General features: G+C 34.7%; 2 protein-coding genes and 1 long non-coding RNA gene across 5 annotated transcripts; 2 read left to right on the forward strand and 1 right to left on the reverse strand.

The window, feature by feature from the left end:
* The first annotated feature begins 4269 nt into the window (after positions 1-4269).
* On the forward strand, positions 4270-13057 carry LOC144558326 (casein kinase 1-like protein HD16). 3 transcript variants are annotated; one of them, XM_078307144.1, is made up of 17 exons: positions 4270-4472; positions 5280-5701; positions 6242-6367; positions 6861-6934; positions 7033-7102; positions 7502-7557; positions 7893-7964; positions 8050-8144; positions 8362-8425; positions 8509-8638; positions 8883-9101; positions 9796-9926; positions 10066-10240; positions 10504-10594; positions 11088-11245; positions 11632-11820; positions 12734-13057. In XM_078307144.1, exons 2-17 carry the CDS (start codon positions 5357-5359, stop codon positions 12791-12793), a joined length of 2055 nt encoding a protein of 684 aa, XP_078163270.1. In that variant the 5' UTR covers positions 4270-4472; positions 5280-5356; the 3' UTR covers positions 12794-13057. The 3 variants fall into 3 exon arrangements, with proteins under 3 accessions (XP_078163270.1, XP_078163273.1, XP_078163271.1); XM_078307147.1 differs by having other exon boundaries at positions 4282-4472; positions 5264-5701; XM_078307145.1 differs by lacking the exon at positions 4270-4472 and adding an exon at positions 4874-4971.
* A 5785-nt stretch (positions 13058-18842) lies between these two features.
* Positions 18843-21636, reverse strand: EMB175 (Pentatricopeptide repeat (PPR) superfamily protein). Its single transcript, XM_078307324.1, has one exon. The coding sequence runs from the start codon at positions 21602-21604 to the stop codon at positions 18896-18898; it is 2709 nt and encodes a 902-aa protein (XP_078163450.1). The 5' UTR covers positions 21605-21636; the 3' UTR covers positions 18843-18895.
* Positions 21637-26011: 4375 nt separating this feature from the next.
* LOC144558615 (uncharacterized) lies at positions 26012-26476 on the forward strand. The gene is made up of 2 exons (XR_013512951.1): positions 26012-26187; positions 26283-26476. It is a non-coding gene; the product is annotated as an uncharacterized LOC144558615 (long non-coding RNA).
* Positions 26477-26755: the final 279 nt, after the last annotated feature.

The raw sequence follows: 26755 nt of genomic DNA on the forward strand, positions 1-26755 counted from the left end.
ATTTTTTGAAACTTTTTTATTATTTTTTTAAATAACTACAAAATTATTGTTTTTTTATGACCCAGAAGCATTAATTTTGTATCTATCTAAAAAAAATAGTATTTTTTTGTTTAAAATATATAAAATTTGACCTCTAAACACATTTTAATATGGAGATCATTAAAACGGTTCAGATCGACTCGACTGTTTAAACTTTAAGAACATAAATAAAGATGTAAGATATAATTAGAACACAAAACTAATAAACTAATAGTACATTTTAACCGTAATATAGTATGGTGTAATTCTTTGAACCACCGGGCCCCTTAATTATACCATTTCTCTAAAATAAAGTAAATTATATATATATATATTGCTTGCACTGTATGTATGCTCAGATGCCATTAAATAAAATATTTATTGATATAAAAATGAATATGGCTCAGCTCAACCGTGGCACCATGCCAATAAATAGCAAGGAAGTGTGTATTTGCTGTGGCTTGGGGTGGTAAACTTTAGTACGAAATATTTGTATGATTATTAATTTGGCGTGAACTATAACAAAAGTATTTGGGGTACTCAGTTGACGGAAGGAACGACCCGTCACCCGACCTATTTGGACTTTTTGTTCGATATATATATATATATAGAGTACGGCTAACGCGCTTCCTCTAGCATATGGGCCGAAATGCTTCCGGTGGAAATTTGAAATTTCAAAATCCAAAAAGTCGATCTGAACTGTTCATCTTCTTCTCCATATTAATATCTGCTTGGAGACCAAATTTTACATTTTTCTGAAATTTTTTACTATTTATTAAGCCACTTTGAAAATTGCTGATCCAACGGTGGCTTACCAAACAGTAAAAATCAGAAGCTACCGTTGGATCAGCGATTTTCAAAATGGCTTAATAAATAGTAAAAAAATTCAGAAAAATGTAAAATTTGGTTCTCCAAGCAGATATTAATATGGAGAAGAAGATGAACGGTTCAGATCGACTTTTTGGATTTTGAAATTTTAAATTTCCACCGGAAGCATTTCGGCCCATATGCTAGAGGAAGCGTGTTAGCCGTACTCTCTCTCTCTATATATATATATATATATATATCTTTTGGAAAAATTTGCCAACAGAAAAAGGCGAGGCGCCACTTCTTTTAGAATGAATTTGTGAGGAAATTTTACAAATAGTCTTACTTCTCAAAATTTTCAAACAAAATATCATTTTAAAAAAAAAAAAAACTAATAAAAGAGAAGGATTCAAATGCCTCTATTTTTTGTGCCTCCATCGTGTCTCTATTTTTTAAAACTTTAATAGTTCAAAATTTAAAACTTAGAAGTGAAAATAAAACCGTTGAATGTGATCTACATTATTTTATCTATGCACGTATAAAAAATTATGACATTTAAAGTTTATTTTGGTTGTCATCAAGAGCTTGAAAAAATGTACTAATGTGGATAATTTAGAAACGTTTATTTTTCAACTTATTAATTCATATAGAAACAAAATTGAAATGTGATAATTTTTTATTAGCACATAGAGAAAATAACATAAATCACATCCGTCGGTTTTATTTTGACTTTCAAGTTTTAGATTTTGAACTATTAAAGTTTTAAAAAATGGAGACACAAAAAACAGAGACATTTGAACCCTTCTCTTAACAAAATATCTTTATGGGATCCCTATTTCCCCTTCTTTCTCCTCTCTCCCTCCCTTCTATTTGCTGTCATCAAATTTTAGAACCTTTCACTTTTTATGTCTGTCTCTTAATCTCTAAATTTAAAATTTGATGACATATTTGCCCCTCTTAGCATATGTTCGTCCCTCTAAGCACCCGATAAGTTTTCGCTTGATGATGGATGGAAATCACAATCAGTTAGTATCTCTATTTTTATATTTTGTATCAATTTATTACTGGTTTATGATATTTAGTTCTTATCTGCTTGGAATCTCATATGTGATTATATTTATAATCATTTTAAATTTTAAATTTTTTTTATTCAAAATATGTAGTCAAACGAAAGGATTTAATACTATGTTATTTTCAATCATTTTCAATCTATAGTCTAAAGAATTTAATCTGTAGATTTAAGAGTCAAAGGAAGGGCCAAAAATTTCCATTTTTCGTAAAATCTAATAAACAACGAGAATATATCTATAAAATTTAGAGTGAAAAAAGATTTCTAATAAATTTTTTTCAAACGAAAGGACACATAAAAATAAAATATAAGCTCAGTACATGATTTTGTATTGTAATTCTTTTGATTATTATCTACTTTCATAACAGTATAATAATATTTATATTTTATCTTTATTGGCATTGGTTGTTACCTAATTGAAAACATATATTTGATAATATTAATAAAAAAATTGTTGCATGTTATGCGCTCATTAAAGTCCAATGAGAGAGGAGATGTTAAAATTTGATGAGAGTAAATAGGAGGGAGGAGAAGAGAGGGGGAAGAAGGGAAGTGGGGACCCACAAGGGCATTTTATTAATTATTTTAGAGGAGAGGTATTTTGTTTGAAAATTTTGAGAAGTAAGGCAATTTATAAAATTTTCCAAATTTGTGCTGTTCAGATCTCTAGCAGATAAAAATATCGATCAACAATAGGAAGCGAGGCGCCACTTTTTATAATTTGCTTCTCTCAAATTTCTTTAAAATAATTCTGTTTTATCCCTTCGTCTCTAGTCTCCAGCCCTCTAAAAATCTATTGACTACAAGTCAACGATGCTAACAATTTAACCATTGTTACCGGTCTCTGGCAAACCCAGGATTTTCGTCAGGGGGCAAAAAAATATCGAATCGGGTTTAAGTAACTAATTAGATTTAAATCCATTAACTAATTAGGTACTTGATAAAAAACAATGGTTTAATTTATACTTTCTAATACTCTGATTTGTAATTTGTAATTCTCTAACCTATAATATTATTTACTAATCATAATTCAAAAATTAACTCGAATTACAAATCAAACATTCAAAGGAGAGTAAAAAAAATTTCAAGAGAGAAAAATCGATCGGAGCATCCCGATCTCCACTAAAACTCAAATTCAAGGGGAGCAGCTGCCCCTAGGTCTCTCTCTTCTGAAAATCAAACACCTCCCTTTTATCTTCCCCAATCGACAAAAAGAGAGAGAAACAAAATCTAAGACAACACATTCGGAAAAAAGAAGATCAAAATCTTATTAGTAGAATACAATTTGTCAGATACGGAAGAAGAGGTGAGATAGATCAATCCAATTAGACAAAATCCATCCTCCGCTAGTGCTCCGCTACTAACGGTCGTGATTGGTCTATTTCGCCTCTTCTTTTGAATCTGACGAATCATATTCTTCCGCCTCTTCTTCCAGAAGATAGAGAAGATTACATGGAATTGTCACGAGTCAATTAGATATCGTGATATAGCATATTACTTTAATATTTGAAATCAAATCTACTATTTTTCTAGAAAAGTGAAAACATGTTTTTTTTCATCTCACTGTCCAAATGTTTTTCAACAATTCAGATTTGAAGATAAAATCTGCTATTTTTTTTCTCTTTAAAAAAAAATATATATATATATGAACTGTTGAAAATATTTAAACACTTAGATGAACAAAAAAAAGTTCCTACTTTTTGAAGAAAAACAACAGATTCTCACACCTAATACCTAGCTAAGTGTTAATTGGATATTTATAAATGTTAAGAGGGACTAGCGACTATCTAGTTGTTAAATAAACCATCATATACGTCAAATACATATGTATTTTTAGAAACAACTCAATTTTATTATTATTACATTTCTAAAGTTGCTAATTTTTAAATTTATTATAATTGACAAATCACAAATATATTCATTTATTTAACAATTCAGTACTCCTCCTTTGTAATTAGACACTCATTTTTAATAATGATTAATATCTAACTAACTACAATGAAAAATAAAAATATTCAGAAACAATTTGAGTGGACAGTACTCCTAACCCTTTCCTAATATAAAATGCGATAAATAGATCAGAACCACATACAATGCGATGCATGCGCTTTCATTCCCGTGCTCCAATTGTAACCATTACATGTGATTTAAAGCTGTTAGATTTGGATCGAACTTATCTAGAAAAAACTGTCTAATAAAATTGTTTAATTCGAAATCAGCGTTTAATTTTAATCGGACGGTTGTCACGATTTTGGTGCATTGTTTAATTTTAATCGGACGGTTCTGATTGTATTACATAATCGCTAGTATAGATGTAATTTGTGCGTGCATGAGCTGTTCCAGTGCCAATAAGAAAGACGGAAAGATCCCATTCTGAAATTATTTTTCTTTTGATATTTCTTTCCTCACAGCGGCGGGCAGCACACCAACACACCATACAACCAACACGAAAACAAGAGGGACACAACACGACCTCTCTTGTAATATAATCCAAGAACTAAAATCTCTCCACACGATTTTCGATAGAAGTCTCCTCCACCGATCGCTCGAATCTCCAGTTCGATCCAAACAATCCAATGTAATAGTCTCCGATCCCTCTTAAATTTCCTCCGATCGTGTTTTTCATCGGGTTTTTTTGGTGGGAGAATCGACCTTTTTTTTTAGATATAGCTTTGCTGGGTTTTGTAGTTCATCGGATGTGGAATTTGATGACTAGTAACTGGGATGAAACACCTCTGATGTTATAGCAGACTTCGTTTCTTTGTTTGTGACATTTTTTTTTTGGGTGAGAGATTGATTTTTGCTGTAAATCATTTAGAAATATAAGTGGGTTAGTTGAGCTAATTTGGTTTTCTTGTTAATTTTCGAAGGAAAGTATGCATTTTCGATTTCTTTGCCTATAGATTTACTTATGATTAAGGAGATGAGTGATAAAAGAGATAAAAAAGATTAATGGGTTATTTCTTATTATGATAAAAGGCTACAGTCTTCATACATCCGTGAAAATTTCAACAGTAGTTGATGGGGACACTCTTTCTTTTCTCCTGTATTCGGTGCATTCGATTCGTTGTCAAAAGGTTACTGTGACAGAAAGTATCTCTTTCTCTTTATAACAGTTATAGGGAAATATACCCCCTTTGATTGTTCAGCTCCATTTTCTCCTTTCATGGTCAGAACTGATGTGTTAAATGTGGCATTGTTAAAAAATCGACCTAGAATGGTGCTATTGTTTTGCTTAATTTTCATGTTTCATGCCTTTCATAGTTCTGCCTGTTGCTCAAGTTACCGACAACGGCTTCTTTGCAAGGGTCATATTAATGTTTTTGCGTGTCTCCAACCTCAGCAAATGCTTTTGTATAACCCAAGCAGTTTCGGATTGTTGCAGTTAAAGATCAGGAATAGAAGGAAACAAGGGGATACAAAAATGAGATAACGTAACCCAAAATTGCATGGGGAGAGACAATGCCAGAGCTGAGAAGTGGGACCAGACAAGCGCGGTTACAGTCTAACAACAGACTTGATCAGCAAACGCCACCAACAGCCAATAATAAGCGGCCACCAAGGCGCGGGGCAGGAAGAGGCACAAGTAAAGCAGCCGCACCTGCTCAGACCAGAGCTAGAAGGGGCGGGAGAGGTAGAGGCAGCCCGGTTATTAACTTGGAACCCGTCCAACCCATTAGCAGGGCCCAAGACCCAGCATTGAACCACGAAGACCAAGAGAGGAAGGAATTGAGGATGGACGGTGAGAGTCCCGAGAAAATTGTAGGGGCTGAGGAAGATGCAAGCACCGTGCCTGTACCAGAACGGGTATGCTTTTAACTGAATTTTAAATTTGATTGATCTTTAACATATCCTTTTATTTCAAAAGCAACCTGTAGGATTGACCTAAAGAAAGAAAATGGAAAGATGGCTTTATATTTATACCTGTATAAACTAGTACAAGAATTTTGATCTTTAACAGTCTTCATTTTAAATGCAATGCATACAATAGAAAAATTACAGCAAGTTGGTTATATGCCATTTCAGGAAGGAAACATTCTGTATTATTATATTCTACATATTTCTGATCTAAGGCTGATCTAAGGCATGCTTTTTATTAAGCAAAAGTTATTTGCGAACCATGCTACCAATACCATGCTGATCAGGTTTGATACAGTATGTAGCCAGATAAACTTGACCCGGATCTCATTCTTTCAGTTACTAATTCCTGCCTTCTCTATTTTGTTTGATGTTTAAATTTCATTCCTGAGGCTCCATTGAAAATTTGTTTACTTAATTATTAAATTTCTCTTTCACATAACCCAAATGAGAGGATAATTGTTTTCTCTCTCTTTTGTTTGCTTGCAGGTCCAAGTTGGAAATTCACCAGAATATATAACTGATCGGAAGTTAGGTAAAGGAGGTTTTGGCCAGGTCTATGTAGGAAGGAGAGCATCAGGTGGGACAGGTCGCACAGGCCCTGATGCGTATGAGGTAGAACATCCATTATTAAATTAATTTGAAGCAAATAAGAAAATAATTAATGACCATTCATTCTGGGAAGGGCAGTGCTGGCGGGATTAAGGGGAAATTCTTGTTTTGATGTTCTTAGTCTGGTGGGATTAAGGGCAGTTCTGGGCGCTTTATTCCTGCTTAGTTTGCAAATCAAAATGCTAAGCTTCAGTAGGTGCCTTTGTATTCCGAGTTCTGCAGAGAATTTGGTGGCTTTAGTCTTAAAATTCAAGGTTCTAAATAGCGATTATTGTGTCATCGCAGAAAGACTAAAAAAACATCTATAGCTAGCTATAGCGTCGAAAACGGCTGATAGCGCTATAGCTAGCTATTTAGAACCCTTTAATATTTGTAATTCTACTACACTGTTTATTCCTAGTCAAATTCCCTCAAGAATACATTATTTTGAAGTTCCAGTTGGAAAAAATATCTATGCTTTTCATACCCATTTTACAGTAGCATTATCTTTGAACAGGTTGCGCTGAAATTTGAGCATAGGAGCAGCAAGGGGTGCAATTATGGTCCCCCATACGAGTGGCAAGTTTATCAGTGAGTATTATTGTACATACTTCTCTTCTTTCCTTTTATATCTAGCTGGGTTTTCCATTGTATTTCTGATTGTTTATTATTATAATCTTTGTTTGAAGCACACTTAATGGGTCTTATGGAGTGCCTTCAGCTCACTACATGGGCCGTCAAGGGGACTACTACATTATGGTAAGTATCTGTTTCCATACCTGTACATTTTAAGAATCCAGGAAGTGATGGCAAATCTGGAGGAAACCTGATTGAGGCAAAGAAAGAGGCTTCAAGATGGTTACCATGGTGAACAGATAGCTTTTTACTTAATTAAGAAAAGGAAGCGCATAGGGTACCTCATATCTATTGCTGGCCTACTTAAAATAAAAATAAAAAATGTACCTCATATCCAATAGGTATGGTACCAGCGCACAAATTATCAATTAACAAACAACTAAGAAAACAATAGTAAATTGAGTTGAAAGGATACTGGCACTGGTGGAGGCATTACCTGATGATTTTGGCCGGTATAGTACTGTGGTTTGGCGGTAGCTATTGAGTTGACTGACTTATAACTAACATACAATTATTTTTTAGGTTATGGATATGCTTGGACCCAGTCTATGGGATGTATGGAATTCAGTTGGTCAATCGTAAGTTAACATCTTAATTCTTAACTCAGAACATTTAACTTTTATGATTGTGGGCTGCCACCATGAAAAATATTATGTATGCGGGTCATGTAAACCTTCTCCGTTAAAAAAAATAATAAATCAGGAAAATTTATGATTTGGTATGACCCACTCTTGTTCAGGCATCAGGAAAAAAAAAGAGGTCATGTGAGTATATATGTTGCAAATGTTGAGAATATTCCTATCCCTAATCTGTTTTGAAAGCACAAAACAGGCACGGCAAGAATATGAAAGCATATATTGTGAGTTTGAAAATTGTTGTTTCTGAAGGCATATTTTCTTAATTCAAACAATAGGATGTCACCTACTATGGTTGCTTGTATAGCTGTGGAGGCAATATCCATCCTCGAGAAGCTTCATTCCAAGGGGTATCAGCTATAGTTTTGCTTTTGTTTCTCTCCTTTTTTCCCTTTCAATTCCTAAATCAAACTGAACTTTAATTTATTCTGTCAGATTTGTGCATGGAGATGTTAAACCTGAGAACTTTTTGCTTGGTCAACCGGGCACACCTGATGAGAAGAAACTTTTTCTTATTGATCTTGGGCTTGGTAAATCTTTTACCATGACATTATTTGTTTATTTACTTTTTATCTTATTGTTTTTAAGCAGTGAAAATATAAGCAGGACGGCATTCCAATAACCTTAACCTTGAGTCAACTCTCACCTGCATTTTTGCTATTTAAGTGGTTCTCTTTAATTAGGAATCTCAGAAAATTTCCTCTTTATCTGATTAACTTCTCTTGGAATTTGTGGGACCTATTTCAGCCTCAAAATGGAAGGAAGCATCAGGTCAACATGTCGAATATGACCAGAGGCCAGATATTTTTCGGTTCGTTGTGCTTTTTCTGGATCATCCAATATGATTTTCCTTTCTTTATTTTTTCAACTTTAAATTTTACTTTCTTCTTTCAGGGGAACTGTAAGATATGCTAGTGCTCATGCCCATTTAGGCCGTACTGGTAGTAGGAGAGATGATTTAGAGTCCCTTGCATACACTTTGGTTTTTCTAATCAAAGGAAGGCTTCCTTGGCAAGGTTATCAGGTAAAAATTAGTTCTTTGGCACTGATTTTGGTATATTCCGATTATTAATATATTGGTGTTTTTATGCTAATATGGCCATTTGACATGGAAATGGTATGGCAGCTGGGTGTAAATAAAACGAAAAAAAGGAAAAACGTCCAACTGTTTATTTCCTTTTCTTTTTGAATTACTCTTTTTCTTCATTTGTGAGTAAGGTAGTTCTAGTTAATATCTTGCCTAATTTCTCTTTGAATTTGATCTGCAGGGAGACAACAAGAGTTTTCTTGTCTGCAAGAAGAAAATGTCAACTTCTCCTGAGCTGTTGTGCTGTTTTTGTCCTCCCCCATTCAAACACTTCCTTGAAATTGTAACAAATTTGAAGTATGATGAGGAGCCAAACTACACCAAGCTTGTATCCCTTTTCGATAGCTTGATTGAGCAATGTGCTGCTTCAAGGCCTATCAGAATTGATGGTGCTTTAAAGGTTCTCTCTTGGTCTTGCTATTATGTTTTAGCATGAATCAACATCTTGACATTGTGTTTACAAAAGGAAGGAAATTTAGTCCTTGAAATTGAGAAATTCTCAATGATTAATTGACAGGATTAGGTAATTCTGGCCAATTAGTTTTTCTTACTCCGAAGACCTTTGCTAGTGTTATTCCATTCTTTTGAGACCAATACTCTCTCCTAAGTTTCTAAATTAGCCTTCTTATCTCTCTCTCTCTCTCTCTCAATCTTTTGCCATATCTTATTTCTAGTATGCTATGATGCGCCGTTATGAAAGAGGGGAATACATAGGAGTTAACATGGGTTTCTGTGTTCATAGTTCCCACCATATTTTCTACCAAATGCAACCAATAGAAATGAACTCCAGGAGGGGGTTGGGGAGGGGTCATAGTGACAATTTTAGCATGTACTGCCACATTTTCTGTTCAATTACTCTTGAATAAAGTTGATTTCAAGGACATTATGCGAGTGGACGTCGTGAAGATGTTTAACTATGAAGTGTTCCAATATAAAGTTGCTGCTTGCTAGAAAAAATTAGGAAGAAGCCAATGTTAACCTTGCTAGTGTTAAATTTCCCAACTTAACAGTCCCTAAGAGTTGAATAAATATTGTTTAATCTTTCTTGCTCCCTTTTTCTTACGATTTATGTTCTTTGGGAAAAAACATTGTAGGTTGGTCAGAAAAGAGGACGGCTCGCGGTAAACCTCGAAGAAGATGAGCAGCCAAGGAAGAAGGTCCGATTAGGTAGCTCTGCCACGCAATGGATTTCTGTTTACAATGCTAGGCGTCCCATGAAACAAAGGTTTGAATTCGGTTTTCGTATTTTTCATATTGTTGCTCTTGTTAATTTTTAAATTACTATGATTACTATTTCTTCAATATTGGAAACAAAGCAAATTGTTTTCATTGGGTAGTCTTTTTACTTTTTCATTTTTTACAAGGTACCACTACAATGTGGCTGATTCGAGGCTACAACAGCACATAGAAAAAGGAAATGAAGATGGTTTATATATCGGTTGTGTGTCTTCTGCAGCTAATTTGTGGGCTCTTATCATGGATGCCGGTACTGGTTTCTGCTCCCAGGTTTATGAGCTGTCCCCTCTATTTCTTCACAAGGTGAGATATACTGGCAATACACTCCTTTTCTCACTGTATACAGCAGGACTTAAGATATAAACATGTTATTGATTAAATGCTGATATATTTAGTTTTGGTAATATGTGCAATCTATTAAGCGATAGTGCGATGAGTGATGACCCCATTTGACATTACTTTGGTCAAATCAATACTAATGGTTTTATTAGGTATATATGACAATACAATGGAAATGTCCTAATGGATCCAAGATAATCTTTCTGCATCTTTTGGAATTTGAACAGGATTGGATAATGGACCATTGGGAGAAGAATTATTACATAACTGCTGTTGCAGGTTCTTCAAATGGCAGTTCATTGGTGGTCATGTCTAAAGGTATGTACAAGTAATATTTTGAAGATGAATATCTGAAAGCCAAACTCTTCAAGGATCTAATTATGCTCACAAAGGAACAAACTAAAGGCAGTTGTCATCTTTATTTGTATATATGGATGCACTCCAATAACCGCAAGTGTGGGTAGAGGAACACACTAGCTCATGACCCTCAGCAACACACGTAAACAGAAAGTTGGCTGCTAGCAACCACAGCTGGATTTAATAAATAAAAAACAACAACCACAGCTGGAAAACCATTAGTGTACCTCCAGGGTACCATATGTTTAAAAGGGTAGAATAGGTAATAAAGGGGTGCCATCTGCAAAAGAACTATGGTGTTGCTGTGGTTTTTAGCTGCGGCAAGCTCCCCAGCCCCCCTTCCCCCCACCAAAAATATACATATAAATGATAAAACTAAAAAAGTATCATATGCATGTTTGTTGTACTCTACCGATGTTTTAAGCTATTCTTGAAGCGGGTGTTATAATTGTAGGAACTTCATACACACAACAGTCATATAAAGTGAGTGAATCTTTTCCTTTCAAGTGGATAAACAAGAAATGGAAGGAAGGTTTTCACGTCACTTCCATGGCAACAGCTGGCAGCCGTTGGGCTGTTGTCATGTCTCGGAACTCTGGTTTCTCTGACCAGGTACCACTTATTGCCATTGCTTTTCTTCACCTTTAAACCACATTGAATAATTTAACGGGCCTATGTGAATATTGAGGTCGCAACTGGGATATTTTTATGTCTAGAACCAAGTTTAAGCAAAGCAAAAGATATTAAGACCCTGAACCTTTTTGGACAAACTTAAATTGGTTGTATCCATAGTTATTGCTATTGTTGAGTCTTACTTGGAAGAATAAAATTGATGGATGGTTGTAGCACTTTCTGTAAGATACCTTTGCCTTGACATAGTTAATTGTAAAATAAAACAGGCAAATGCTAAATTAGGCTTCACATACCTTAATCCCTTCCGACATTCCTAGTTTTTTTATTTTTCTTACTTGACCCTTTTGTGCTAAAATATAATGAAGGTAGTAGAGTTGGATTTCTTGTACCCAAGTGAAGGAATTCACAGAAGATGGGAAATGGGTTACAGGATTACCTCAACTGCTGCAACACCTGATCAGACTGCATTAATTTTGAGCACACCTAAAAGGAAACCTGTTGACGAGACTCAGGAGACTCTTCGAACCTCTGCCTTTCCTAGTAACCATGTGAAGGTATCTTTAGCAATAAAAATATCTTTGATGGTATGGTTAGCTAGTTATTGTGATCATACTTGACCAGCATGACATATATTAATTCTGTTAAGCCTCGGAAAAGAAGAGTAAATATGGAAGGGTGAAAAAATAAGACAGCATGTTGTAAAAGTGGTATTGCATGCTGGCCATTTAAACCGGTCTGGCACTGGCTATCAAAGATGGCAATGAAGGCAGAAAAGTGAAATAAAGCTCAGAACTCTAATAGTTAGATTCTGGACCTTTTGCCTGTTACTTCAAAAAAAAAAAAGGCAGATTCTGAAAGTTAAAAGAGAACCAAAAGTAAATTTAAGAACTTTTGGCAAATTAGGCCCAACATTTGTGGTTTGTTTCTCGTATTTGCAGCTGACCTCCAGTATTCATGAATTAGCACATAGACCCAACTTTTTGGGGATCATTTATTTTCAATTTAATAGCCTTTTTCAATTTGAATAGTGCCATCATATTATTGTCATGGATATGGTAAGGTTTTGAAGATTTGCCTTTACTTGAATAGTCTGATAAGCAATTCTTTTTTTGCTGGAACCAACATAGGTGTTAAACCAAACATTGTCGTAGTTTTGTTAGAAAGTGATTTTTATAATTTCGCTAACAACAAGCTTAAATTCCCTTTAATGATCTGGCGTTGATTTTAAACCTTGAGTAGTAGGGTGAGTGGCAAATATGAAAAATGTTGGGTTTTTGCTAAGTCCATCAGAATATTGGATGTAGTTTGCAAAAGTCCTAAAAGTAAAGTTCCTTAAACATGGAGGGATACATATCTTGTATTGACTACTATGTAGTATAGATTTGTGCATTTTAATTAGTTTTGGCAATAATTTCTGTAAATCCACGAGTTAGAAGCAACATCATACTTGATGAAATATTTTTTCAGGAAAAATGGGGCAAGAACCTTTATATTGCTTCAATCTGCTATGGTCGAACTGTCTGCTAATTACAGATAAAAATGTTTCTTCTCAACTAGAAGAGAATATCACTGAAGACCATCAATATTTTGCCAAGGCAGTATGTTCTCCAATGATTATTTGGATATCACATTAGAGCCTTGGAGCAAAGGCCTTCTTAAAATTTTCTTGAGTTGTAAAGAAAATTACGGAAGTTCCGTAGTGTGCAAGTATAGCTCAGCTGTTAACATTTTTCTCTTCAACATTTCAATGCAACTTCTTTTTATTATGGAATACAGGTTCATAATTTCTTAGTCGATAAATTCATATAATATGTCCGAATTATTTCTTGCTCCATGTCGGCATTGAAGGGCAAGCATGGATCGTAGAACGGGTAACAAAAACAAAAATCCAAGTATCCTATTGTTGTTGTTTGCGTGTAAAGATTAAAAAAAGTAGAATAATTATATGAAATCCTTCACTCCCATTCTCTATCATTCTCCTATCAAATAGATTTGATAGATTTTAAAGGTAGGTTTTTTTTTTCAATGTCGTTCACATTTTTCACGATTTATGAAAAATTTTGCGAATCTAAAACCACGAACGTATTCGACGCAATTTTATCTTTCAAATGAGATTCATAATAACATATTTTTGAGCTCATCGTCACACAAGTATTTATACGTTATCGTGCAAGTATTTATACCTATACTTGTAAGTATTTATCTCTAATCATGGATCTCGCATCTCCTCATCGTCTCCCCATCTCTTAAACATCTTTTAACTTCCATAAACTAACTAGTTTAATTAAATTTATTCAAAACACTGTGGTCTTCCAAGTTTAATTAAATTCATAGGTATAAATACTTAGAAGATAATAAATTAATATTTGCAAACTAAGATATTAATACTTGCATGTCTAACTTGATATGACTATATGGAGGAACACTTAAACTACATGGGGAAAAGAATCATACATGTTTTTAGAGGTGGATTTTTTTTTTCAATGTCGTCTACATTTCTTACGATTTATGAGGAATTTTGCGAATATAAAACCACGAATGTATTCTACGCAATTTTATCTTTCAAATGAGATCCATGATGGCATACTTTCGGGCTCATCGTCACACAAGTATTTATACCTAGAGTTTTGCTAAACCCGTTAGGGGTTCAACCCGTTTTACCCGGTCCGTACCCGTTACCCGAGGTACCCGTACCCGTACCCGTTGCCCGGGTACAAACGGGTAGACGGGTACGGGTAATAAACGGACCGGACAACCCAATTTGAAAAAAAACCCGTTGTACCCGTACCCGTTTACCCGTCTACCCGGACCCGCCTACCCGTACCCGTCTACCCGCCTACCCGTACCCGACCCGTTTCAAAATTTGAATTTCAAAATATTTTTGGCGGCCTACTTTTAGAATTCAGATTCAGTGCAATACCTGACTGAGTAGAATGAGATCTGAGCCGTCAATTTTAATTTGGCATGAATCTCAAATTGACCCCTATAGAATTCAGATCCAGTGCAATACCTGACTGAGTAGAATGAGATCTGAGTCGTTAATTTTAATTTGGCATGAATCTCAAAACGGACTCCTATATCTAAACGGACTTCGGGATATGTCCTTTAACTTGGCACGAATCTCAAAGCATAAAAATTCAGAAAAAACAGAAAAGAAAAAAAAAAAAAAACCCGCCCGTACCCGGGATACCCGTACCCGTCAACCCGCAACGGGTACGGGTAATAAACGGGTAGGGTAGAGGTTTTGGGAAAACTACCCATCTACCCGTTGCGGGTTGTACCCGTACCCATCCTACCCGTCTACCCGCCCTACCCGTTACCCCTAACGGGTTACCCGGAACGGGTCACGGGTAACCCGTTTGCAAACCACTATTTATACCTCATTATGTAAGTATTTATACCTATATTTGTAAGTATTTATCCCCAATTGTGGACCCCGCATCTTCGCATCAACCTTCCCCAATCGTCCATGCGTCAACCTTTCTCTAACAAAAATAGTTGATCATATAGATATAAATACTTGTAATACTTGATATTAATACTTTTAAATGTCAGCAGTGTCATATGTGATAAATATTAGGTATAAATACTTGAATTACGAGGTATAAATACTTGTGTGATGATGAGCTCGAAAGTATGTCATCATGGATCTCATTTAAAAGATAAAATTGTGTAGAAGACGTTTGTGGTTTTAGATTCGCAAAATTTCTCATAAATTGTGAAAAATGTGGACGAGATTGAACATATAAAATTGAGAGAATAATGGAGAAATGAAAGTGGGGGGACAATTATCAAGGCCAAAAAAGTAATGCCACGGGCTCGAGTTGAGACGTTTACTCTTTCTAACGTGAGAGGTAAACAAATGTAAAGTGAATTGTAGTTTGAAAACTTTTCTTTTATTTCCTTTTTATGTGGTTTTTAACAAAGGATATTCTTATGAAGCGTTAGTGGTTTGACAATACCTTAGTCGGGTAGCTTGTGCCTTGCCTGCCCGTACCCTATGCCCGGGGTACCCGTGTCCGAGCCCGGGTATAGGTCGGGTAAACGGGTACACGGGTATGGGCAAAAAACGGGCCGGTCACGCTTTTTTGGGCAAATACCCGACCATAGCCAGGCCGACTTATACCCGTACCCGTATACCCGACCTATCCCTACCCGGGTACCCTACCTGACCCTCTTTATTTTGAAATTCAAAATTTTCAAAAATCCCTCCACTTTATTTTTAAATTCTGTTTTTTAAATTCTGTTTTTATTTCTGTTTTTTAATTTCTGTTTTTTAAATTCTGTTTTTTATTTCTGTTTTTATTTCTGGTTTTTAATTTCTGTTTTTTAAATTCTGTTTTTATTTCTGTTTTTTAAATTCTGTTTTTTAATTTCTGTTTTTTAATTTCTATTTTTTAGATTTATTTTTGAAAATGGTAGATTTATTTTTTAATTTCTGTTTTTTAAATTTATTTTTAACCTATTGAAAATAAATGAACGTTTACAAAATATATTATCAATTTAAAATGAACGTTTAGAAAATATATTATCAATTTAAAATGTAAACTAAAAATTTCGAGATATAAATAAATTATGAAACTATATAATTAGAATGAGAATTTGAAAATAAAATAAAATGACTCGTGTAAAGAAATAAATAAATACATTTGTACTTAGCCGAATAAACATACAAATTTTCGCAAGAATAATTGTTATATATAAGTTACAAATTTTATTTATGTAGGAATTATAAAAAAAGAGTTTGGCTAATATAACACTGGTGTCATTTTAGCCTATATAACACAAACTCTAAAACCTATCAAATCGACTTCGAACGACTAATCCAAACCGTTCAAACCGATCTACTTTAGTAGTTGTGCATTTACATACAATTTTTTTTATATTTTCAAGTTATTTTAGTATCAATTCAAGCGGTAAAAATATTGAAAAATGAATGTATTAAAATTAACTTAAAAATTCACACATTTGACCACTTGACTTAATACTAAATAAATTCGAAAAGTTATAAATTTTGCATGTAAATGCACAACTAATGAAGTAGATTGGTTTGAACGGTTTGGATTCACCATTTAAAGTCGATTTGATAGGTTTTAGAGTTGGTGTTATATAGGTTGAAATGACACTGATGTTATACTAGCCAAACTCATTATAAAAATGTGACTTGATAATTTTATGTATATATATATATATATATATACTATTTGATATTGAACTATTTAGATTTTAAAAGTCGAATTATAAACACGAAATAATATTTATACGACACTTTAAAAAAAAAAAAAAAAATACCCGAGACCGGACCGCCCTACCCCTCAAGGGTACAACGGGCACGGGTATAGGACGGATAGGGCACGATTTTTGAAAAAAATACCCGAGATACCCGTCTACCCGTGATACCTGTGCCCGACCTCTACCCGTGCCCGTGCCCGTGTATGCCCGGCCCGCCCTGCCCCTACCCGAGAGCAGACCTCTATGAAGCGTACATCTCTTCAGTTAGTTTCTCGTTCCTTGTACTTCATATCAAAGTACTTCGACTCAAGTTCTATGCGATTATGCTTTTGGGTCAGATTTATATTGACAGCCAACTAAAATAAATCAGGACTCGTTTGGTAAATCAATATATAAATGGGGGTAATTTAAGAATACGGTGGAAGAGTGATATAAGGGTGGTAGTTGGAGCCATATAAAATAACCATCAAAATAGTGTTTACTATGTTTGGCAATAAAAGATTAGATGTCTTCATTTGTTTTTGTCTCCACTATGCCTAAAAAGTTTAATAATTCAAAATTTAAAATTTAAAAGTCAAAATAAAACCGTTAGATGTGATCTATATTATTTTCTCTATGTGCTCATAAAAAATTATTACATTTCAATTTTGTTTTTATGTGAATCAATAAGTTCAAAAATCAACGTCTAGAAATCATCTACATTAGTATGTTTTTTACAAGTTTTTGATGACAATCAAAATAAAATTGAAAGGTCATAATTTATTTTGATTTTTAAATTATTAAAGTTTTTAAAATGAAGACATTGTGAAGGCACAGAAGATGAAAGCATTTGAACCCTCCGAAATTTTTATTAATAGGAAAAATAATAATTAAATATCGAGATTGAACAAAGCTTTTGAAATTTTTTCAGAAATAGGGAAAACGGTGTGGGGCATCACGGGCACTGGCCGTTCTGGGGCATCACGGGCATAGTTAGTGCCTAATTAACCTCAATAACTGATATAACTGATGAACCGGAAAAAACCAAAAAAAAACCGGTCCGTTATGGAGTAAACCGGACATTGTCCGTGATGGCCCATAACGGACAGATGCTTATTTAATTCTGGGGAAAAAAGAAGAAGTCATTGTAACGACCAATATGTGCATTTAAATAAGTGTCAGATATGCTTATTTAAGATCTCAAATATGCTTATTTAAACTTGTGACCACATGTGCATTTAAACTTTAATTTTTAATACTTCATATCTTAGAAGGGTCTGGGATGGCTTCAATTATTTTTTTTCCTTGTCCGTGATGGCCCATCACGGGCATCTTTTTTTTTTTTTTCTCCATCCGTGATGCGTAGTAACGGACAGCTTTTGTTTTTTATTTTTTCGTTGTTTAAAACATGGCCGTATTGCCCCATCACGGACAATGTCCGGTTTAAGCCATAACGGACCGGTTTTTTTTTTTGGTTTTTTCCCGGTTCATCAGTTATATCAGTTATTGAGTTTAATTAGGCACTAACTATGCCCGTGATGCCCCAGAACGGCCAGTGTCCGTGATGCCCCATACCGTTTCCCTATTTCTGAAAAAAAATTCAAAAGCTTTGTTCAATCTCGATATTTAATTATTATTTTTCCTATTAATAAAAATTTCGGACTCCCCCATAAAAGATAATATAGTATTTGACAAAATCATCTTATTTCCTCTTTTCTTTGATGTTTCATTATTCTAACCACTTTTTTTTTTGGGATGGTGAAATAGTACAAATTTAATACAATATAAAATATAAAATTATGTTTGACAACAATAAATAAGCATAATAATACTGTATTACTAGTTATATAGGGTGTCAGACGGTTCCATATCCTACGAGGTAACAGAATATTTATGTTTAGATCCGGATCGTCCAATTAAACTTCAAATCAATCCCGTTTGAGATGAAATGTATGGAGTCCTATAATATTTATTCGGATTCTGATCAGATGGTCCGGATCTAAACAGAAATATTCTGTTACCTTAGGTGATATGAATTCGTTGCCAGGCAGCCCCTGGTAGAATTATAGCAAATGCATTCCGCATACATAGCTGGCAGCTGCTAGCATATAGCAATAAGCAAATTGTATCGGCACATCAGTACATACTTTGTTTTGTTAAGAAGTTCAATTTGACAATAGAGCACTGCTCCTCTCAAGTATAATATACGTAGTACCACCCTGCAATTGGGCATTTATAGTTCCATACCATAGTTGTGCTTACCAGTTACCATTAAGCACTTCTTACCAGGTATATACAAAACAAAGAGTTAATACTAATGCACTAGCACGATTAGTGTATATACTTATATTTAATCTTGCCAGAAAATAAATGAAATGAAATTATACATAATAACGTATACAAAGTATAAAACTAATCTTACCAACGATCTCTACAAGAACACACTCCGTTCCTAATAAAATGAAACCCATTTGTATCTCTAACCAATATCTCTCTACCTGTTAAAATTGAAGCAAGCTTTATAAAGGAATGGCAATCCCCGCATAACCTAACATTCTTCATGACACGTACCACATCACCTTGCCCAGTCACCAAGATACCATACATTACTGCCAGCTTGGCACTATGGTAAAGCAAAAAATGCTCCTTTTGGTGCTCTTCCACCTCATGGAGCACAAAACTTGTGTCAGGCTCGTATCCATTTTTCATACACTCCAAAATCAACACATCCAACCCTCCGTAAATGTCTTTGGACCGAGGATGCGTTCTATCTCTTGTGTAGAATCGATGCACCATGTTGCTTTGGATCAACCAACTGCTGACAGGAATCTTTCGCATCCCCTTACTTCTCATTTCTTCCCTGACTCTCTCTGAGCAATACCACCTGGAGGAAGCAGCATATAGATTTGATGCCAGTATAAATGTAGATTCGTCTTCTGGTTCTAATGCAAGTAGATTTTGCATAGCTATTTTGGCGAGAACTGGGTTTGATTTCAACCTACAAATTTCGAGTAAAGACCTCCAAAAAGATGAGCTTGGCTTGAAAGGGGCATTACATATCAGCTTTTCAACTTCATCAAAACAGCCCCAAAATCCCAAAACCTTGACCATGGCTGCATAATGTTCATCTGAGGGCTCTATGTTATACATATTTTTCATGGAAAATAATATTTCCTGACATGTATCTACTGAACTATAGCCTGTGTATCTACACGCTGATATGACTAGCACAAATGTGAGAGCATCAGGTTTGAACCCTAGCTCTTTCATCTCTGACCAAAGATCTAATACCCTATCGCCCTGACAATAAAGGAGGTATGCAGCCATCAATCCATTCCATGAAACTTGATCAAGACTATGCATTTGGTCAAACACCTTTCTTGCATGCTCCAGATTTCCACACCTCGCATACATGCTAACAATGGCATTGCCAATGGTGGGATCAGCATAAGCCATGCCATATTTAACAGTCAAACAATGCATCTGCTGACCCATTCCATCAAACCCTAATGCACCACAAGCCCCGACAACTGTAGCCATCACAAATTCATCCATAAACAAAGAAGAGGATGGTTCAAGCTCCTTACAACATGAGATAAAGTGCTTTAAAGTTTTTTCAGGGTGACCATCTCTTATATATGAAGATAGTATGGAACTAAAAGCAATGTTAAAGTCTTCTTTGTGAGACCATTGCTTAAAGAGCTTATAGGCATCTTTAGTTCTACCACATTTAGCACACATGTCTACTAAAGCCGAATGGATCCGAGGACCCAACTTGCACCCGCACTTGACCACAAAACTGTGAATTTGCTCACTTCTCTTTCTATCCCCAGTAATTGCAACAGCATTCATACAACCTACTAAGGTGAAGTCAGAAATCGGCACTCTGTTCTTAAACATTTGTACAAACAAATCCCAGCCCCAATTCCCTTCTCCATTCTTGCAAAAACCAGTTAAAAGAGAATTAAATGTAATAGAGTCTCTCTCAGGCATTTTGTCAAACACCTCCATGGCCAAATCAAACAAACCAAGATTTACAAACCCATTTAGCATTGCATTCCATGCAGTAATGTCCTTGGCCGGCATTTTGTTGAACAGGTCAACCATATCATCAATTGACCCATGCTTTTTATAAAACCCTAAAAGGGAAGTAGACACACTCATATCAACCTCTAACCCTGATTTTATTGCACAAGCATGTATCACTTCGCCTTGAAATGCACCAAATCCCTCTGTAGCTGCAGTTAAAAGAGTAGAGAGAGAGTAATGGTCCCATCTAATCCCACTCATCCGCATCTTGAGAAATTGATCAAAAGCTTCTTGATATCTCCTCTCCTCGACCAAACCAAGCAAAATGGCATTCCAAGAGGAAGTATCTCTCTCAGACATTTCGTCAAACAGAGATAACATGATATCATAACTATCATATTTAGCATACACCCCAAGCAAAGCATTTGTCACGTGTAAAGATGAGTTCAAACATGACTTGATAGCAAGGGCATGCACTTGACGGCCCAATGAAAGGTTAGGCCTTCTTAAACAGTTAACAAGCAATGCAACAAGAGCGAAGGAATTGGGGAGTATACCCAACCGACGCATGCGGCGAAAGAGGCCAACTGAAGCACGGGAACCACCATAAGAGGCCCTGTGTTTAAGAATGCCGCGCTTACTGGCATATGCCGAGATAAGGAGTGAAAAGGAGACAACATTAGGCTCAGGCATTCCATCAAGCACCTTGCAGGCATCTGTGAGAACCCCGAAAGATATGTAACCTGAGATAAGGTGATTGGTGACAAAGACGACATCGCTGGGTTCCTCTCTATCAGAGATTTTGACTAGTAATGCGTGAACTCCACGAAGAAGTGGGAGGTCTTTGTGGCGAATGGCGAGGCGGAGAAGGAAAATTAAACGGCTACGAGGGTAAGGGGAAGAGTGAGGTACTGCAGGAGTGGTTTCGAAGACGGGAAGAGGGGTGACAGTTTGGTGAGGGGGCTGAATAAGAGGCGATGGAGGGGCATTGGAGGCACAGGGAAGAGAAGAGAGGGAGGGATGCGCTTTGGTTTTTGAGGGTTTATTGAAGGAAGAGCTGATGGGGAAGGAAAGGGAATGGATAGTTGTGGTGGCCATTCATCTCTATCTCTCGCTGTGCACAGAATAAATGGCATGGCCACTTGGAGAGGGGAGGGTTTTGGGGAACTCTGGATGTATTTTGGATTGGAAAATTGCAGAAATGGCCCTTGGGTATCAGTAAAATTGTTTTATTTAATTATTCGATTTTTAACAGGCTATCATCTTTGATAAAATATAATATGAACAGAAGATTTTGTCGTCAACTAATCATATAGATATCGGGTCAGAATTATTTTATAAGATAATTAATAAAACTAAATCATGTATGATAATTCTCCAATTTAAATAGTTTAATAACTTTAAATTAATGGAACATTTTGTATAGTAATATTCAATTAATTTTTGATGTAAATATTTGGTTGTATTTTCCGTATTGATATACTGTAGTCTAAAATGGTACATTTAATTGTTTACAAATTATTTTGATTAAGATTATACAATTTATATGGAGTAAAATTAGGGTATTCTTAAGTTCACCAAGTTTCTTTGTAAACTCAACTCTAAAACTTATCGAATTAGCTTCAAACGACAAATTTAAACTGCTAAAATCTTTCTACCTTACGAGAGATGCATCTGCATGCAAAAAAATCAAACTTTTAAATCAATTTAGTATAAAGTCAAGCGGTCAAAATTAGAAGGTTTATAAATTAATTTTAATGCATTTATTTTTTTGAATTGTTTTTGACCACTTGCTCTATACAAAATTAGTTCAGAAATTTAATTGTTTTGCATGTTGACGTATCACTCATAAAGTAGATAGATTTCAACATTTTGAATTCGTCGTTTGAAGCTAATCAAATATGTTTTAGAGTTTAGTTCACAAAGAAGCTTGATGAACTTAAGAACACCCTAGTTCTACTCATTTATATGATAATTTTCCATTTATTACACTTACCCGTATCTAACATATTATTATATAATATGTCTCTGTATTCCAAAATTTTTGTAGTTATCATCTCAAACTTTTATATTTCACACTTTTTCACTGTTTTTCCAAAAATTCAGTCTGCCACCATTTTTTTTGGGATATGTGCACACAAAAAGACAGTATGTGCACGTGACAAGTTATCAATTTTGCATCTAATGGTAATAAAGTGTGAATTATGAGAGTTTGAGGTGGAAACTAAAAAAATTACATTAAATTCAAACTTGTGTGATGCCTGAAGAACAAAATTCACACACATGCCTGAACTTCACTTCTTCTAAGACGGTCCGGGTGATTGCTTAAATCTTCAAGAAGTAACTGCTTAGCATAATACGCATTGCAATCATTATATTGGATCCAAATCGAGTGATCAGTGGAAACTGCTTGAGAGGATATTGCCCCTGATTAACCTAAATCTTAAATCCAATTTTCATTCATTCTAACTTTACTACCCATTGATTCAATTCTGAACTTCGTTTTGTATTGTCTCCACAAAAGTTTTACAACCAGGTGCTAGTTCATATTGTTTTGTGAGTGAGTCTATGGTACCATGCATATCACGGGTTGTTACCGTGCTACGGCTCTATATTCGAGTTTTGAAATCCTAACGGTCGATCCGAACCGTTCATCTTGTTCTCCATATTAATATGTGTTTGGAGACCAAATTTTACATTTTTTGAAAAATTTTTACTATTTTTTTAGATATTTAGAAAATCACTTGATCTGAAAATTCTGGACCATCCAAAAACAGTGATTTTCAATAAATCTAAAAAAATAGTAAAAAAATTTCAAAAAATGTAAAATTTGGTCTCCAAACACATATTAATATGGAGAACAAGATGAACGGTTCGGATCGACAGTTAGGATTTGAAAACTTGAATATAGAGCCGTAGCACAGTAACAAATCGTAATATGCATAGTACCATAGACTCACTCTTGTTTTGTTTAATTTTTAAGGTAGAAACAAAAATGCTTTCAGAGGACAAGAGTAATCAAGCAATCACCAAAACTCATTTCAAAGAAATAATATACAATCTCCTATGCACAAAGTATCATGGAGAAATCATGGCATAAACATGCTACTACAACACCTGGGGGGTTCCTCTACCTAGAATAACATCTACAAGTAATCTGAATTTTGTTTGAATGAAGAATTTACAAGAAAAAGGAATTTGCATCATCATTATTGGATGGAACAAATGCATGGTGAGTTTCCGTCATCATCGCCTTGGGATTCCGAATCACTGTTTTGCACACCAAAAAAATAAGTTTGTCAAATGATAATTCTGAAATTTTCCAAATGTGGAAAAAAAAAATCGTCTAGAACCAACAAAGGCCGTATCAAATTATTACAAATCCTACTATAATACCTATGACAATTCTGAAATAAACCAAACCACATGCTGCACATGTTTTATGCCAATGTTGGAATCTGGATAAACCAGCGGTTAAATTTTATAATAAGTACTTCCCATTTGAATAATGCAATGTTCAAATCAAAGTGTTAATGAAGACGGGCACTCTAACATTGTGTTTCTGAAGGTTGTTTAATTATAAAAATAACTTTTGCATAGATTATACATAATAATCAGCCCTCAGCCCAATTATACATTGTTATAAAAAAAAATATTACTTGTATCTGGCATATTTCACCTATTTGAAAGAAATAGGTGAAATATTAGACTTTATACACCTTCAAGTTTATATGACAAAAGGAGGTTTTTCGAGATCCTTATACTCATTATGCCTAGCATTGAATAGATTGGGTATTGACCTTATCAACTAGCTAGTAAATCATTGACAGGTTTTATTAGATCTTGTATCGAAAATCACATCAAAATTATATTAAACCGACTATTTGTCAGGCTAATTTTATCCCTTATTTCCAATCTAATGATCTATGGAGTAAGACATCGATTTTTGATCCTTATACTCATTATGCCTAGCATTGAATAGATTGGGTATTGACCTTATCAACTAGCTAGTAAATCATTGACAGGTTTTATTAGATCTTGTATCGAAAATCACATCAAAATTATATTAAACCGACTATTTGCCAGGCTAATTTTATCCCTTATTTCCAATCTAATGATCTATGGAGTAAGACATCGATTTTTGAATTAGACTAATCATGTTAATTGCATAATAAGCTTCTTTCAAAAACATTAGTGAGTGTGTAAACAAAGTACTCTTCCAACTAAGCCATACCCCTTGTATGAAAAATCTTAACAAAATATAAGAGTTATCAAAATTTAGCTCAAGATTCATGGATCTGAAAGCAATTTGATGCCTAATTAAGTCATCTATGGGGCTATGCCGGAATTTATGAAAGATAACAAATAGATTTTGTTTGATGCTGATATGTTTGAAATAAGGAATGATTACAAAAACAATAAGGATCCTGAGACTAGCAGTTGGAAACTTAAAAAATAATGTATATGTAACAGGAATAAAAAAAATGAACTCTTAACAGATATACTATTTGGGTTGGATAAGATAGAATTATTATCTATTAAAGAAAGATAAACTTGTTTTAGATACGAAAAAAACACATTGAAGCACTAAACTAAAGTATTTCTCTCAAAGTTGTTGTGCCATGGAACACTTAAATTGTACTTGTTAAAGAAAAACCCTTGATAAATATTATAAATTTTTATATTATATATCTACTTCTAGGTGAGTGGTTACTGCATTAGCTATAAGAGGAGATACATTATACTTGACAAACAAAGCAATATTACCACACTTACATATACATCAATCTACCATAAGGATCCCGGATGAGGAGCAATTTTGATTGATTTGATCTGTTCCCATATAGTTTTGCTGTTATGAAATGTAATAAAGCACAATTATGAAGTTCACTAAGGAAATCATGAGCCTTTTTTCCTTTGGAAAATTGGTCTGGAGATGTCCTCAAACAATTTTTTTTTTTTTTTTTTTTTTTTTGCGAAAAAGAAGCTGAGTAATCCAAAATTTTAATAATCATTACAGATAATAGTGCACAGTAGACATCAATATACTTTAGGAAGCTAATAATTTCATGCTATTTTTCCAGTTCACCACAAGATAAATTGAAGTACTGGCACTTCAGTAAGAATACCTATGACTATTGATTATGAATTTTACTAGAAGGTACAAAGTCAAACAAAGAAAGAGCATACATACCTTGGCTCATATTCTTTTATCTCCAAAAGCTCTTTTCCTAACGAATCCTTCCATTTCACATTCCCCTTTTTCTCTCCATCTGATTTCTTCAAACAGCTCTTTCGAACTTCCTCTACACTCAAAACACCAGTCTTTCCTTCTCCTGATTCTGAAATTGCTGCTGAATCCGAATTTGGAATTGGGTTTGCGCAGGAATTTTGGTTTTGGTTTGAGTTTGGGATGGGGGCAAGATTTGGGGCATCTTTGGTTCTTTCCAAAGAAGGAAGATAACAACAAAATAGAGACCTCAGACAGTTAAATGGAGCGCAGTAGCTCTCACGAAATGAAATCCTCATGAAACAATCTAGAATTGAAGAGAACTCAGTTCAGTGTCACCTAAATCTCCTTTCATGTCCCAAAAAAGGGAGAAACCTGGCTTCTAATTTCTGAAAAATAACACAGCAATACCTCAATTGAAAATTAAGAAATTACTGAGAGAAGCACACTCGTATTTTCCAAATTTGTAGAATCTGAAAAACCAGTGACGAAATAGATAAATTTCTTTTGTACCTCTACTTAGACAACCAAAAAAAGAAAAAAAAGAAGGAACACTCGCTTGCTAAAGATAATCATACAAGGATAAATTTCGATCCGAACAAGAACCCGATGCCAAAAAAGGCACAAAAGGTCGAATTGTGGTCTCAAAGATTCGACCTTTCACCACCCAAAAGAAGGGAGAAGCACATCAAAACAGAGAGAAGAGACGGTTGGTCTGATTTGAAAAGAAAAAAAGAAAAGGTGCGAGATAAAGCGAAAAGGCAACAGCAAAGGATTGTACCTATGGCTTGCCTTGTCGTCTATGTCACAAAAAAGGCTGTTTCTAGGGATAATTTCATTTTCCAGTGAGGTAAGGTAGTAAGGAAAGAGAGCATATCAATCAAGCAAGGAATTTGAGATGAAAATTAAAACTACCTCCGTTGCTCGGATAGTTACCTCTCGTAAAAGGGTAAGGTGGACATAATCATGTGCATTTATTTTTATATTATGATTGCTCTATTACAACTTGCAAGTGGCCA

This window comes from Carex rostrata, chromosome 8, assembly GCF_964058835.1.
Source record: "Carex rostrata chromosome 8, lpCarRost1.2, whole genome shotgun sequence".
In the NCBI taxonomy this organism is placed as follows: domain Eukaryota; kingdom Viridiplantae; phylum Streptophyta; class Magnoliopsida; order Poales; family Cyperaceae; genus Carex; species Carex rostrata.

Bases quoted from the DNA above. Each gene is read 5' to 3' on its own strand.
- LOC144558326 (XM_078307144.1), top strand. From the start codon at position 5,357: ATGCCAGAGCTGAGAAGTGGGACCAGACAAGCGCGGTTACAGTCTAAC. The intron at 7,965-8,049 runs GTATCAGCTATA...TTATTCTGTCAG, and splicing joins GAGAAGCTTCATTCCAAGGG to ATTTGTGCATGGAGATGTTA. The intron at 11,821-12,733 runs GTATCTTTAGCA...ATATTTTTTCAG, and splicing joins TTCCTAGTAACCATGTGAAG to GAAAAATGGGGCAAGAACCT.
- EMB175 (XM_078307324.1), bottom strand. From the start codon at position 21,604: ATGGCCACCACAACTATCCATTCCCTTTCCTTCCCCATCAGCTCTTCC.